This window comes from Hippoglossus stenolepis, chromosome 24 (assembly GCF_022539355.2).
Source record: "Hippoglossus stenolepis isolate QCI-W04-F060 chromosome 24, HSTE1.2, whole genome shotgun sequence".
Taxonomy (NCBI): Eukaryota; Metazoa; Chordata; class Actinopteri; order Pleuronectiformes; family Pleuronectidae; genus Hippoglossus; species Hippoglossus stenolepis.
Window position 1 is genome coordinate 6,479,877 of NC_061506.1, and position 15,860 is coordinate 6,495,736.

The 15,860-nt window shown below is 42.8% G+C and overlaps 1 protein-coding gene across 1 annotated transcript in view; it reads left to right on the forward strand.

Annotated features, from left to right (window-relative positions):
• The first annotated feature begins 1,115 nt into the window (after positions 1-1,115).
• sh3bp4a (SH3-domain binding protein 4a) overlaps positions 1,116-15,860 on the forward strand; it is a 23,289-nt gene continuing 8,544 nt past the window's right edge. Inside the window, exons 1-3 of the mRNA XM_035150733.2 lie at positions 1,116-1,351; positions 8,937-9,103; positions 9,579-11,926. Coding sequence (XP_035006624.1) covers positions 8,980-9,103; positions 9,579-11,926 — 2,472 coding nt within the window. The 5' untranslated portion in view covers positions 1,116-1,351; positions 8,937-8,979. The remainder of the gene's footprint in view (positions 1,352-8,936; positions 9,104-9,578; positions 11,927-15,860) is intronic.

Below are 15,860 nucleotides of genomic sequence, written 5' to 3' on the forward strand. Positions count from 1 at the left end.
TAAATTCAACCAAAGTGTTAAAACCTGATTTTCACTGCAGTTTGTTGTTTTTACCTCTGTAGCGTTGAATCCTGTTCTCCCAAATAAAGTAGATTTTGAGAAGAGCCGAAGTAAAGGATTCAATTAGTGCGGGACCACCCTAATTGATAGTGACAGTGTACTGACAAGTCGAAGAAGAAGAGAGGGAGAGGAGCAGCAGGGGAGTGGAGGAGGAATCGGCTTACACAACATTAGTCTCTGTGTGTCAAGTAAGGCGATAAGGTGGCCTTAAATTAATGCTGCAGGAGAGATGTCACACGATTCATTGGTTTTTCTTTTACAGCCACTACAATGTGAAACGGGATGAACCAATGGTGTGCAATCAAAATGAAGCGAGAGAACAACCGTGTTTTGATGTGTTGGTTTAAAATGTCGTCTTTTCTTACACCTTCCCTCACATACAAAAATTCCGAACTTCAGCAGCTTAAAAGGGATAGTTCACCCAAAAATGAAAATTCACTCATCTGCTCACCGCTATGATTGAGTCCACAAAACACTTCTGGAGTTTCAGGGGTAAACAGCGTTTCAGCCAAATCCAGTACAATTGAAGTAACTGCGGTTTACCCCAAGTGTTTTGTGGACTCAAACACTTCACCCCTCCATCGACATACTGGTGAGTACATAAAGATACTTTTTGGGTGAACTATCCCTTTAAGTGAAATCCCTCAAATTGAGCAATTTGGAAAAGTTTTCATCAAAGAGTGATGCAAAAGTACAAGGAAGAGCTTTCATTTAATAAAACACACACACACACACACACACAATCAATAAAACAACTAATAGAGTAATGAGTAATAGATTACTTGATTGCTGAGTGGGTTTCTCCAGTAAATCAATCACAAGATTAGGAATTGATGAATAAAGTCAAATGCAAGTGTGTGTGTGTGTGTGTGTGTGTGTGTGTGTGTGTGTGTGTGTGTGTGTGTGTGTGTGTGTGTGTGTGTGTGTGTGTGTGTGTGTGTGTGTGTGTGTGTGTGCGTGTGTGTGGCCCCGCCCTCTCCGTGACGTCACCACTCTTCACCCCACACGCCAGCCCTCCTCTTCTTCCTCCTCCTCCTCCTCCTCCAGTCCTCCGGCTGACCGGAGCGGAGAAGCATCGCCTCCTGTTCGTCTCGTCTTCATCTGTCACCGCTGAAAAACTTCTGGGAAACTGGAAACTATCGCTTCTTCTCTTCAATTGCACTCTTTCTTTCCACTGTTCGTGTTTTTCCACCTTGGAGACAAATGACGCGAGGAGAACCCGAGAGGAGGAGGAGGAAGAAGTGACCGCGGGGTCTCCATCCGCGTCTCTGAGGCTCCCAGCCAGCGAGAGGTCAGTTCACGTTCACATTACAATTTACACTTTATTCCTCCTAATTACATTTTAAACGAAATATCCCCTCAGCTTCACTGTTGATTTCACAGAACAGTGTGTGGAGGGAAATTCGGCTCCACTCACGTCTCTGCACTATGACTATATAATGTGTTATTATTACTTAATGAATCCTCGTTATTAGCCTGGGTGTCGTTTCTGAAGTTAGACACATTATAAGTTATTCTGTCTATTATAATGCTTTCTGCTGCATGTGCTCTAACGTTGATTGTGAAATTATAAATATTATTATGTGATACTGTCTATTGAGCTGTAAACTAAATCATATGCCTGCTTTATTATGAAATATGGTTTTGATATCATTTATGAGCAAATTCCTAAAAAAATCCACTTTCATGGGTTGAAGGGCCACCATCTAGGACCTTTCTTACATAGTCAACTGTTTGGGATATATATGTGTGTGTGTGTGTGTGTGTGTGTGTGTGTGTGTGTGTGTGTGTGTGTGTGTGTGTGTGTGTGTGTGTGTGTGTTGGACAGCCCACCGCCACCAGTGACCACTCATGAATGTGTTATGAGCCTGGCCCTTTAAGAAGGTGGCCTTGTGGGTATTATGTGTGATGTCGGAGAAAGTAGACGTTGTTGATGCTAATTCAATTTTATTTGTATAGCGCCAAATCCTTATATACATAATCTCAAGGCACTTTACATATTAAGGTTGAGATGTTAAAAATGATCGAGAAACCTAACAGTTCTGACAATGAGGAGAGGAAAAACTTCCTCATTAACTAATTAATAACTCTGACGTCACACCCAAATAACGCGAGTTGATAGCAATGTTAACAGCTATCCGTTGTTAGCAAAAACTGTTCATAATAACGCATTACGCGGTATTTCAGGCATACTAATAATCACGCAATCCATCTTGGATTTTTGAAGTTGGGGGTGGTGAGGTTCCTCCGACCTTCCGAGTCGAAATTCCGACTTGAGGTGGCGTTCCAGTTGCAACTTTTGACTCAGGGGTCGGAAATTCCGGGCTCCGAGGTTTAATGGAACGCCTTAACTTGTATGCGTGTGTTTACGATGTCGGTGTGTGTGTTGGTAGGCGTGTCTTAGCCCCGCCTCCCAGCACTGCGTTCTAAAAGCATTTTTGAATCTCCAGGCAAAAACTCTTCAGCCTGAACTTCGGGTAGAAGTCGCACTTTAATAGTTAACCCTCCTTTTCTTTTTAGGGTTTTATTCTGCTTTATTTCAGTTATACTATTATAATATTCCTATTTTATCTCCCCAGTATTTATTACAGGTGTAAACTGAAAGCCGTCCTGTCTTTCTTTTTTATTCCCTCTCTCTCTCATTTCTTTATGGATATTCTTAAATTAGCATAGACACACAGGCAGCTACTGTCGGGAGCTCTGCAGCAGATGGAGGTGAAAACGACTGGAGATGATAAGTTGATAATTAGCGGCCCCTGTCACATGTGCGCACGAGGAGGTGCGCATACACACGTGCCAATAAGGTCATCTGATAAGCTGTAAATCCTCTCTCTCTGTCTTAAGGCAGCCACACAACACACACACACACACACACACACACACACACACACACACACACACACACACACACACACACACAGTCTACTTGTGTTTTACTAGTTAGCAACTCTTTTGCCTTCTCCTCATCCACAAGTCTTTCTGTTTTTTCTTGTCCTGTCTCCTCCTTCCTCTTCCTTACCCTCCTTTACTGTCGTTCCCATTTCCTCCTCCTCCTTGTTTCTCCTCATTTCTTTTTTTCCTCCTCTTCCTAACGCCTTCTTCTTCTCTTTTTCTCCTGCTCTCACCCTCCTCTCCTCACCTCACATGTCTCCTCTTCGTTCCCTCTTTCCCCTTCCTATTCCCTTTCTTTCTTGTTCCTAATCCTTCCCCCTTTTTCTTGACACAATACTTTTACATTTTTCTCATACCTTCCCGTTTCCTAATGTTTGTTTTCATGTTCCTGTGTTTCTTCACCGCTTCCTTGTCTTTCTCATCCCTTTCTTCCAGACTACCTCCACTTTCTTTAATTTTCCTCTACTTCTTTCTCCTCCATCTTTTCTTCCCTTCATGAAACTACTTTTCCTCAATTTCTTCCACTTTGAACAAATATTATACTCTTCTTCACTTCTCCGCTTCATCATATCTTCCTCCCTCCTCTATCTTACACATATATGACCTCAAACTGATGTGAAAGTGTCGCTAAATACCCCGACCTACACACACACACACACACACACACACACACACACACACACACACACACACACACACACTGTTGTCTCCACCCCTGAGGGCTAAGCCTGAAAACTAGCATGTCATTGTTTTCCAGCTCCACGTGAAGGTGCACTCCATTTTGTAATGAATGGCCACTCAGCACACACACACACACACACACACACACACACACACACACACACACACACACACACACACAGATTTGGATCAGCACACAGTCCTTTACGCTGTAGCTCGAAAACTTCTCCTCAATATCTTTTTCTCGATACATTACTGACATCTTGTTTTCTGCACGCTCTGTTGATCAACATATATTTATACAGATACGGTATAATAGACCATATAATAATCTCATTAACAAGTATAATGAACTGATTAAAGTCATTATCCAAAGCTCCCACTGGGAGTTTGAAGCCTGAACAGCATCCGATGAGCTTCAGTCTGAGGTGCAAACCAACAATACGTTCAAATAATTCTGTTAATAGCCGACAGATTTCACATGCTTTTGAAATATTCATTTTCTTTAACGTGGCTACTTGTTGCAGGTCTATGATGTTTCTTCACTTCCTCCTACTATTCAGAAATTTAACCCAGAGTCTGCGCAGTAGTGCTCTGGGGTGGGGGATGGAGCCACAGTATCGAGGTCCCACCGATATACGCGATCCACCAAATCACGAGTCAATATCAGCTGTCAACCCATTTTTTTGCTTCAAATAACTAATACCAAACCTATCTAAAATAGTCATACATGCGCTCAACAAATCGCTAGTCACATCGTAACATTTTAACATGTTTATAAAACCTGAACTTGACTGTATTTGTACGTGTGGATCCTGTTGAAAGAGGACTTGTTTCCAGAACGAGCAGGGACTGTTTTGATTACTGCCTCCACCGGTGCTTTCAAGGACCCGAGGACAAGGTCCTTTCTGGCTTAAATTTTCATCAAATTCATGCTCTTCACCACATAGCTTCTATTTTTCCCTTCGACCTCACTGTGATTGAATGAAAACAGTCATGTTGTCAGCTGCATCGCCACATGACTCACTAACGGCTCCCTCGAAGGTAGAAAACTTAAACATGTAAATATAAATCTAACGGTATTTTAAAAGAAGATGATGTCCCTGAATAACCGGCAGTTTAATTTGCCTCTGGCTCGAAGTGAAATATAAAATTTAAGTGGAGCTGAAAGAAAACAAGTTTTAAAAGTGAAACATAAATGTCCTACATATTGCATCACATCATCGCTCAACCGTGATGAGTTAAAAACACACTTAATTGCTCAGCCCTTTGCATGGGATTATAAATGCTGGTCAATGTGACAGTTATTTGCTTTTACCTTTTGAATTCGTGACATTAACAGACTCTTAACACGCTCAGTCCATTTACAGAAAGACGTTTTATCACATCGTTCTTTGTGATTCGTTTCCCGGCTGTTTTTCCTGCGAAACGAGATGTGCAAGTTAAATTACAGCATTCGGAAGCTTAATGTTGCAAATTAAACTACCTGCTGGCCTGAAGTTGACCCTCTGACGTGCTCCTCAGTGCCGCTTCTTCTTCCTGAGCCCTAACCTCTCTTCTCGTGAAGAATTTCCTTCAGTGCTGAGGTGCAAGCGGCACTAAAACTCTGTACGTATCAGGCTCATTTACCTGTAAATTTACCTCGAGGGCAGTTTGTAATATTTTTCGGATGCATTTCTGTGATGATGAACAGTGGCAGCTGGGGCAGAGCAGCGCCGCAGACTAATGTACTTGACCACATGCCAAGTGGAAGGTTTTATTTATTATTCATTTATTGTGTCTGCAGGTTAGATATCAGCAGGTCTGCAGGGTAAAAGAAAAACAACCTGAAAATGTAATAAAGCTGCAGGAATATAACGTTTTTCCGTGTGTTGTACCTCACACCAAACATCACTCTGAGCCTTTAATAAAGGCAGGTTTATGACATCATATTCTATATTACAGAGCAGGAAGAAGTGTCAGCTTCAAGGGAAAAAGTTGCCCTTCATTTTTAATCATTCTTTCTAAATTAGTAACAGCTTTATCTTTGATTTATTAGACGGCTCATGAATCAAAGGCACATCAGCCATCAGGGCTTTCCTTGAGGAAAGTTGCAAAGATGAGGGACACCATCACAATCTGACGAATGACAGAGCACAATGCATATTCTCATAGATTTTAAAATGCAGATACGTTCAGAGGAGAAGAGAGAAGTTCAAAAAACAGTTGCAGCCGCAGTAGTTTGTCCAAATCATCTACGGCGGTCCACAGGGGTCAGTAGCCAACATGAACTCCACAGACATCGAAGGTGGAACTAATAGCTGAATTGTCTTTGGCCATTCTTATGTACAAGGACATCATTTCCCTGAACTCGTCAGTGAGGTGCCTTACTCACCATGACCTGTGCTGAAACTGCTGTACATGAAGTTGACCTTTAATGGAGCCAAGTAAAGCAGCATTATAGTCTTTTTGGTTTAAAAAGAACAACCACAACATATTGAGTGAGAAAACCTGTATATTTGTATTTATGATATTAAAACCTGTCTATTTGGTATCAATATTTGTAGATTTTCTGAACAATCTCCTTAAACCAATAGTGAAGAATTGTAACTCAGGCTGAGCTGACTTTGGTTTGTTTGATTTGTGATCTAAGAGTTTTCAGCTCTTCAGCCTCCCTCCTTGATCCAGGATTACGGCCTGTTGAACGCTGACACACAGAATTCAGTGCTAGATCAAATTCAGATATCACATACTAGGGATTTAGTTTAATCTTTGACATGATAGATTTTTGTTTTACAGCCACACGCTAACAGCTCCGCGTGTCTCATTCTCCATCCTGCAATCTGCTCATTTTAAACAGCTGCGATGAGGAAGCGATAAACTCTGTGTGCATATGGCGGCTGGAAATGGTTATTATAGCAACATTCATCCAGGGATTAGGAGCGGCTGACTCTCGGCTAATTAAACTTTCGACTCCCCGCCGTGCCCCCCACTCCTCTGTCCTGTCAGCCCGACTGAAACAAGCTAATAATTTCACTGAGTGCAGCAGTGGGGTAAAGAAACATCCCTGTTACCTATTTTGAGAACGGCTAACCCACAAGCCCTCCAGCTTTTTGCTGCACATCCCCTGAAAGCTCCTTTTTTAAAATAATTTCTTCTCTCTGTTATTGAAATTTTCTGCTTATATGAGGTAAATAAAAAGTTAAATGGAGTTCATTCCTCAGAACGCTATATATACTTTGTGTTAGCTGAAGAATCCGGTCTGTAAAAGTCCTATTTTCACAGATGCAAAGTGTTCAGAGAGTTTAGTCTGGTGACTCTTTCCCCTCCAGGCCGTGATGTTTTCTCTGATAACAGGAGGTTTCAGCTTCCAGGAGGCTGATTGTGGATCTGCAGAGGTCATTTAGAGGAATCCAGTGTGCTCTCAGCCTCCTGCTGCGTTTCCTGTCGCAGAGAACAGCAGCTTCCAGTTCCTCTCATTTTCTTCCCCCTCTGCATCTGTCAGATCCATCCTCACCTCCTGCTGCATTTACCAGGGATCACCTCGGCGTTATATTAAAGCGGGTGACGGTGTCTTTGTCTGTCGGCTCGCTATTGATTGCAGGCCCGCTCCGGCTTCCCGCTAAGTGCTCACTTTCAAGCGGGAGGAGAGTTTTTTCTTTTTATCGACGGGTGACACGCTCCTTGACGAGGGGAGACGGCGCAGGATGAAAATGAAATGTCACCTCTGTGGAGTTTGACTGGCTTCCAGCACGAGCTCCCAGGTGAACAGATGCAGCCATTAAACAAGGAAAACTCAGCTCGGCTACAGCAGGAGGAAGGGATCAGATAGAGATTTCAATATTGATTAGAGCAAAGTATTAATACATCAGCCCAGTGCATTTAAAAACAATGCAAAAACCAACTGGGAACTTTTTAATCGTGTTTCCATGTTTTTCCTTTCACATCCTCCTGTGACATCTTCACGATCATGTTCAGATGCAAATAGACTTTGTACTTAATTTTTTTGAGATTAGTTACGCTCAGTCTACTTGACCATTTTGCTGAGGGAAGGAAAAGGAATGGAACTTTTTTTCTTTATCTCATCTGATAAAAGTTGTCCTTGGGGGGAATCAACGTTAAAAAAATGGGAATATTCTGGATATCACAATTTTCTTTTAAATGGAATGAAAATTGATCTCCAACCCTTGAAATCTTGAATTAGTTTCTAAGTTTGTTCAAAAAGCAACAGCCTTATTACTGTTTAATTATAGTGAAGACATGTTTCTGTTCTTTTTGGGCTGAATTTATGTGTGAAGACAGATTATTTGGGGGAAGTTCTGACCAGCTGTTCGGAGACTAAAAGCTCTGCATTCAACGCTGGAAGATTCTGAATAATTAATATCCAACCTTACTAATAATAGCTCATTGTTTGCTGGGTGGCTTTCTCAGGTTTGACGGAAAACAGGATGCACGGTGATTTGTTGAAAACAGACTGCGTACGAATAAAAAATATTTTTTGGGGGGGAAATTTGGCTCCAAACGTTGAAGCTCTAATTAATATGATCAGTGAAAGTAATTTACATGGCAGCTTCCACAATCTGTGTTGCCTTTAATAAGATTAAAATGGCATAATTAGCGTGCAAATGCAAACGTTCCCGCTGTCGCCGCTCTGCCACATCCTGTTGGAGTACTCGTCTCCTGCGACTGAAGGGAACAACATTTTTGGAGCAAAACAGTTTAGTGCAGCCACTTTAATCAGATTACAGTCATCTGCCGTTTGTGTGTTCATACACAAATTGAAGGATAATGTCAACTAGGAGATTTTAATTACTGCTGCATATTAATAACTGTAATGTCATAATAGAAAAGTGTGCTCACGACAAACACTCTCCTCGTGTTTTACACTGTTTCCGACCTTCGTCATCGTCACTTTCATTCAAAACGTAGATCTCTTCTGATTCTGTTTCTATGTTGCTTTTCGATTACTCCTCCTCTGAATCATCTCTCTCTCTCTCTCTCTCTCTCTCTCTCTGGGTTCTTTGCATCGATTTGGATCAAAAGTCTCCATGTTCAGCAGGGAGCTCATTTCTCTCCTCAGCAAGCACAACCTTCATAACTCAAAAAAATACGTGACATTTGTCAACCTTATTTTCTGCCGCTGCGCTCTGACCTTTGCTGCTGTTTATTATGTTACTGATCTAGAAAATTACGCTTCACGTTGCAGTATTGCTTTTGGAGTTTGCTCCATAGCGGAGCATCAGCCAGACGCCTGAATGCAGATGTGTTTAATATTTGCTGGCTGCTTCCACCGTGAAATCCTTTGTGTTTGTTTCCCTTTCCAGATGAAAGGCTGCCAATGAGAGAATGCTACGATAAGTACCAGCCATGGCTGCCCATCGAATCATCAGAGTAACAAACAACAACCACGTCCTCCCTCGCTGCAAGTCGGAGGGGACACTCATCGACCTCAGTGAAGGGGTCACTGGGGCCAGTCTCAACGATGTCAAAGGTCAGTGTCTCCATCACATCTTGCCACATAGTCTGTTTAAATTTATGTAAAAATGCTTTATTTTCTATGTATTGTTTCAATTTGTCAATCGCTTAATATTTATAGAATTGAAACAATCTGTTTTAATTATTTAGTCATAAATTAATAATAAGCCTATTTTTGTTCTTGGCTCTTTCACTTCAGCGATTGAATTAGCGCTTTGTTTACATGCTCCATATACGCCAATGAGGCGGACTAAAAATAGGAAATTGTGCAGCTCATCTGCTCATACATTTAACTAGTGATCTGTAAATGCTGTAGCTGCTTTCAGATGATCATGTTGATGATAATCTGCCAGTGACAGATTAAGTGCACTTGTCTCAAATAGGTCCAAACCAGCTACAAACACTTTGCAATCAAGACAAATAGGAGACCATGATTAATAGTTTAATGAGATAAAATTGTGATTTGGTCTGATGTCTTTTTTCTTTTCCAGTGCCTTCTCCCAGTGCCTTAAGGCTGGACACTTCCTCCTCCTTTGGAGCTGCACAGGAAGTGGTTGCCATAAAGGATTATTGCCCCAACAGCTTCACCACACTGAAATTCTCCAAGGGCGATCGCCTCTATGTGCTGGACACATCAGGGGGAGAGTGGTGGTACGCCCACAACAACACAGAGATGGGCTACATCCCAGCCGCCTACGTCCAAGCGGTCAACTTCAGGAACTCTTCGCTCAGCGACAGTGGGATGATCGACAGTCTCGGGGAAGGATATGAGGATGGGTCAAAGGAGTTTGGAGGTTTGGGGGAGTGGACAGGCGTGACCCTTAGACCCTCCCCGATTTACAACAACAGCCCCTTCTCTGGGAACCCACTTATCTGTTCTTTAGATCAAAATTGCAAAGATGTGGGTCTAAGGAACTCAGCAGACCTTATTCTGTTCGATGCTCTGGCCTCACCATCATCTTGCTCCAACTTCAACACTAGCCCAATGAATGGGTTCAGCAGCTGCCATGTTAACACAACCACCCCCACCAGCCCAAACCAAGAAGTTGTACCTAACCTCCACAGGGATAATCCGTTTTTCAGGAGTAAACGTTCTCATAGTCTCTCAGAACTGTCTGTTCTGCAAGCACAGTCTAATCCAACCTTACCGTCTTCGGGATTCTTCACGGGCCTTAAGGCTCCTTCACCAGAGCAGTTTCAGAGCAGGGAGGATTTTAGGACTGCTTGGTTAAACCACAGAAAGCTCGCCAGGTCTTGTCACGACCTCCAGTCTTTGGGCCAAAGTCCCGGGTGGGGCCAGACACAGCCTGTGGAAACCAACATAGTGTGCACGTTGGACAGTAATGGAGGAGTTGTTCAGCTTCCAGACACCCATATCAGCGTGCACATCCCTGAGGGCCACGTCAGCAATGGAGACCACCAGCAGATCTCCATGAAAGCCTTACTGGACCCTCCACTGGAGCTTAACACTGACCACTGCTCCACTTTGAGCCCTGTGGTGGAGATAAAGCTCAGCAACATGGAGACCAAGTCCTTCATCACGCTGGAGATGAAGGTAGCAGTAACTGTGAAGAAAGACACTTGTCACACTGCTGAAGTGCTTTGTGTTCGGAGCGATTGCAAAGAGGGGCCTTACGCACCGATTCCTAACGCTTACATCTACAAGGAAACAGTTCAGGTGCAGTTGGACAGTTTAGAACCCTGCATGTATATTGCTGTTGTGGCTCAGTCCCAGTATCTCAGCCACAATATGACTGTTTGGGACCATGTGCAAAGGAAAGTCACTTTGGGTGTTTATGGACCCAAGCACATCCACCCATCTTTCAAGACAGTCGTGGCCATGTTTGGACATGACTGTGCCCCCAAGACCTTGTTGGTGAGCGAGGTGGGCCGGCAGGCAAGTTCATCTCCGCCAGTGGCTCTTCAGCTGTGGGGGAAGCACCAGTATGTGTTGGGATACCCTCAGGACCTCCAGGTGGGATTGTATTCCAACATGTCCAACTACCAGGTGAAGGCGAGCGAAGGTGCCGGCGTGATTCGGGGATTTCAGGTCAAACTGGGGAAGGTCAGCAGGCTCCAATACATGATAACATCGCACAACCCTGACAGCATCTCAGACTTCACTCTCAGGGTTCAAGTCAAGGACGCCCTCGACTGTATTATCACCCAGTTCTGTGTCCAAACTCCACAGCCACCGCCAAAGACTGGAGCAAGGATCACGGGTCAGAGAAGGTTCTTGAAAAAGAAAGAGGTGGATAAGATTGTCCTCTCGCCACTGGCTGTTACCTCCAAATACCCAAAGTTTCAGGACCGGTGCATTACCAACCTGAAGTTTGGGAAGTTGATTAAAACGGTGATCAGGCAGCACAAGAGCACCTATTTGTTGGAGTACAAGAAAGGGGATGTTATTGCTTTGCTCAGTGAGGAGAAAATCAAACTGCGAGGGCAGCTGCGGACCAAAGAGTGGTACATTGGATACTATCAGGGGAAGATGGGTCTTGTCCATGCCAAAAACGTTTTGGTTCTGGGTAAGGTCAAGCCCATTTATTGGTGTGGGCCAGACCTAACGACCACCATCCTACTGGAGCAGATCCTGAAGCCTTGCAAGTTTCTTACGTACATTTATGCAACTGTGAGGACGGTTTTAATGGAGAATGTGGGAAACTGGAGAGCGTTTGCAGACGCCCTGGGCTATGGGAATTTGCCGTTGAATTATTTTTGCCGGACAGAGCTGGACAATGAACCGGAGCGGGTGGCGTCAGTTCTGGAGAAACTCAAAGAGGAGTGTACCAACATGGAGAACAAGGAGAGGAAGTCATTCCAGAGGGAACTCATGATGGTAAGAAGAAAGTGTTCTGTTAAGTAATTTTTAAGTTTTAGTCACAATGTTTTAAACCTGAGCAATACAAATATTTTCTGACATTGGTAACAATCAATTGCCACAAAAGAATTCCACAGACTCGGCATTAGACTTTAATTTTGATTCTTTGACTTGATGGAAATCCCTTTGTATTTTCTCCCCTATTGTGTCGCACCTAAAACAAAGCAGTTGTATTATTTAGACGTCTAATCTTTGTCTTTTGGCTAAGAAATGCTGTAGGAGAAACAGAAAGGGCAACCATTTTACAACTGTGTTCAGAATGTCGTTAAGCAAGGCACTAAAAGTCCCTTCCTATTTCACTTATGTTCTTCCTCCTAATCTCCACTGTTATTTAACCAGCATTTTTTATTTAAAGGTTGAAACCATAAACATGAGCATTAAAATGTTGACATTGTGGCAATGAGGGACTGTCCTTATACCAAAGACAAAGCTTGGGGTGCTGACTTGTTTTTATGTGGGCTCTTACGACCAAATTAAGTCTAGTCATCTTGTCTTATCATCATTACTTGCCTGTGCTAAACGTGGAAATGATAGATTTAATATAGAAAATATGCAAACAATTACACTCGCACACATTCACGAAGCTGGTTAAAGATAATATTTGCATTTGGCTGCAATTGTCCTGAAAAACAAATTGATGCCATTCTCCTGTATCCTCCCAACTGTTACAGGCTGTTGCTGAAATACAATTTTTCAAAGCATTTACTTCCCAGATAAATATAAAGACGTTAAAATGTTATACCGTGACCCTGCCGCCGCCTCCGCTTAAATGATGTACATTATGAAGCGAGCAAGAGCAAACTTCTATCAGTGTCTCTCAGCTGGCCGCTGCGTCATTAGTTGAGCCTTGTTGAAGCTGCAAAGAACAAAAATCCAATTTCCCAAACAGATATAGTCGCCCCTGTGCCTGATTTATTAGTGCACCGTAACCATGATGTATCTCAGCACAATTTTTTTTCCACAGTGTGATAGAGAAGGTGACACGGTATGTGGGCTTAAACTCAAACTTAAAGTCAAGTCCCATCCTGTTCCAATGTGGTGTTTATTTAGGGGGCTAATCTTCAGGCCGTGATTGTCTCTGGGAGTTCTTGTTAACATGTATTGAATAATGAAACTCACTGGATCCCTGAAAAAATTCCAGCATCCAATGGGACACAATCTGAGTCAGGATTTGAATCTTTACGTTCTCGTACCGGAATGCTAAACAACTTGTGTTAGGCCCGAGGTGGCTCATAGCGGGAACAGCTATCACATGAATAATGAGGGGCAGGAGGGCTGCAGGAGAAAAGCCTATAAAGGGAAAAGCACATGAATAAAATGTAACATCTGGAGTTGGAGCGAAAACAACTTTGTCAAACGGACGCACACAGGCCTCGGTGTTTTTTTCTTCTCCGACAGCGCCGGCACCCTGAGGGGAAGAAAAAATAGTCCTGAGACATTCCCCTCGTTAGACGCCATTATTCAAAAAGTACTTTAGCAGAATACATTTTCCAACTGCTGTTTATCCAGGCAACGTTGATGAAGCGTGCTTTGACATGCTCATTGTGGCCACAGGTTCGAGCTGGCAGCTACAGCAGCAGCTGGGGGTAAAGTGCCTTTCTAAACAGTAGCTGTGAAGATAAATGAGAGTGGCACTTATTTGCTGTTCACACTGTTACTCAGAACAATCCACAGGCGGCTGCCTCTCCCTGTTTTTTAAGTCATGTGACCTCCCCCTTAATCTCACCGAGTCTAAAGCTAAAGAGGGAGGCTTTTATGTTTCATAAAAAAGCTTTTATTCTGGCGACTATGTTCTCCTCCTGCAGAGGCTCTTTATCCTGCAGTGTGTTTTACTGTCTCCTAACTGGTTTCATCCTTGACTCAGCCGAGCTCCTTTCTGTTGATAGTTGCAAGAAAGTGAAACAAGGACACACTTGTACAGAGATTCCCCCGAACACCATTAAGAATGCCATTGGTCCAAGAAAAAGAAATCCATGCATTTACCTTTCACCATTGTTTCTTATTTGTAGTTCTCAGTGTTCGTGAATGGTTACGTTCTATAGTGGGTTCGTCTGGACGGGGATTATTACTGATGCAGAGATAAAACACTTGTGGGGACTGAGATTGTTTAAGTTTTAAAATGCTCCATTTTTATAATATGGATGAAGCCTCACTGATTAAATCCGCCACCCACACGAGGCAGAGCAACATGTCCACCTTGAACAGGCTGTAAAAGTGGCTTCAGATGTTCTTTATTGAAACCAGGAACGATGTAGAAAGTTGTGTTGTTGACCTTGATGGAACAATTTGTCCACATAGTGTTACTATTTTAGAGGACAGGCAGCAAACGTTGGACCAAAACATGGTTTCTACTTGTATTAAATGTATCCCTTGTGTAATGTTTCCTGGCTGAATGCAGCTACAGACTGGCGTCGCGTTTAACCTTGAATTATTGGGACATTTGCCTTCAGAATTTACTCTGGTAATACATTTACAATTTGTATGTATTTATTGTGATAGTGATGTTTTTTTGCTTTGTTTTGAACTCATTTTCTCTCCTGGATTTCCAGACAAATCTAAAACCCATTTTCTCTTGCTGTGGAAAAAGTCACTGCTCAGCTTGTTGTTGTATTTCACCTATTCCAAACCATTTTGTGAAAGTGTTTTTGTGTCTATGTGTGAGTCCTGCAACATCTTCCCCATAGATCACTAAATTGCCATCAAGCTGCTACAGCAAGTTTCAGTGAGTCATACTGAACGGCAAAAAGTTTTCCTCCACAACAAAACAGACCATTTTATATAATTCTTACTCGGTAAAATATTTATACAGTGAGAACCTCAGGCTTTAATCCATGATTAGCAAACAAGGCATTCGTTGTTTCCCCTTAATAATGTGGCTTTTATCTGCTCGACCCGAATCCAAACTACTCGGCAAAATGTTAAAAATAAGTGTCTAATTCAAGAACAGAGGACAAACATTGTAATCAAAGAGCCAAACCACTTGCATTAGTTACTTGGGGAGACGTGTTGGTTAAAGATGGGATGGACCATTCTACTCTAAAGTGGACAAATCGAACAAAGTGATCTTCCTCACCTCATTACGCCGATTTAATTAATTTGTTTAGCCCCGGGTTGTTAGCTGATCTTTTCAGATAACAACAACAATACAGACAATTCTCTGTGTCTCTGGCCTTCGCGTCCTCAACTAGGACATTAGGAAGGAGTGTACTGTTTATTAATATGGAGGTCATGTCAGCCCCTAAAAGTGAAGCCAAAGCATCTTGATCGCCCCCTGCTGGCTGGCTGTAGTATTGATTGATTCTGAAGTTTGGTTTTAATTGATTATTAAATGATAATAATATTAAAATAGGTCTCCACATACCCCGATGGTGGAGAAACGCTAGGATTTGTTGTATTCAGTAAAAGTAGAAACGTCAAAACACAATTGACACTGTAAGCAACAAGCTTAACTTGTTGCGAGTGAATATGAATAAAAGTAAAAGCTTTTGCACGGCGTCGAATTTTAATTTAAGTTCTGCTCAAAGAGAGAGAGATGCTGCACTTGAGATTAAATGATGCATTTCGTTGTAAACAGTCTGGAACATAAACAAAAATGAAGGGTCGTAGCAGAACAAGCCCTGTTCAGCGTCAGAGCAGCTCATCACGTCTCCCCCTCTCAGCCTCACTACCGCAGACAGGTGTTCCCATGTGAAATGCGAGCAGCCATTGATCAGGACTGAGCTGGAGGCCAGGCGGGGCATCCGACACCGCCCCGGCAGATCTTTTAACGCGGCGGCTCCGGTTACTAAGGCAGAGGACAAAATGAGAAAGACATCCCTTGTGCTTGTCTGTGTCTGAAAGGCCAGGAGAGTGTCGTTTAATAATAGATCCACGCAGAGAGGTGAGGTGAATC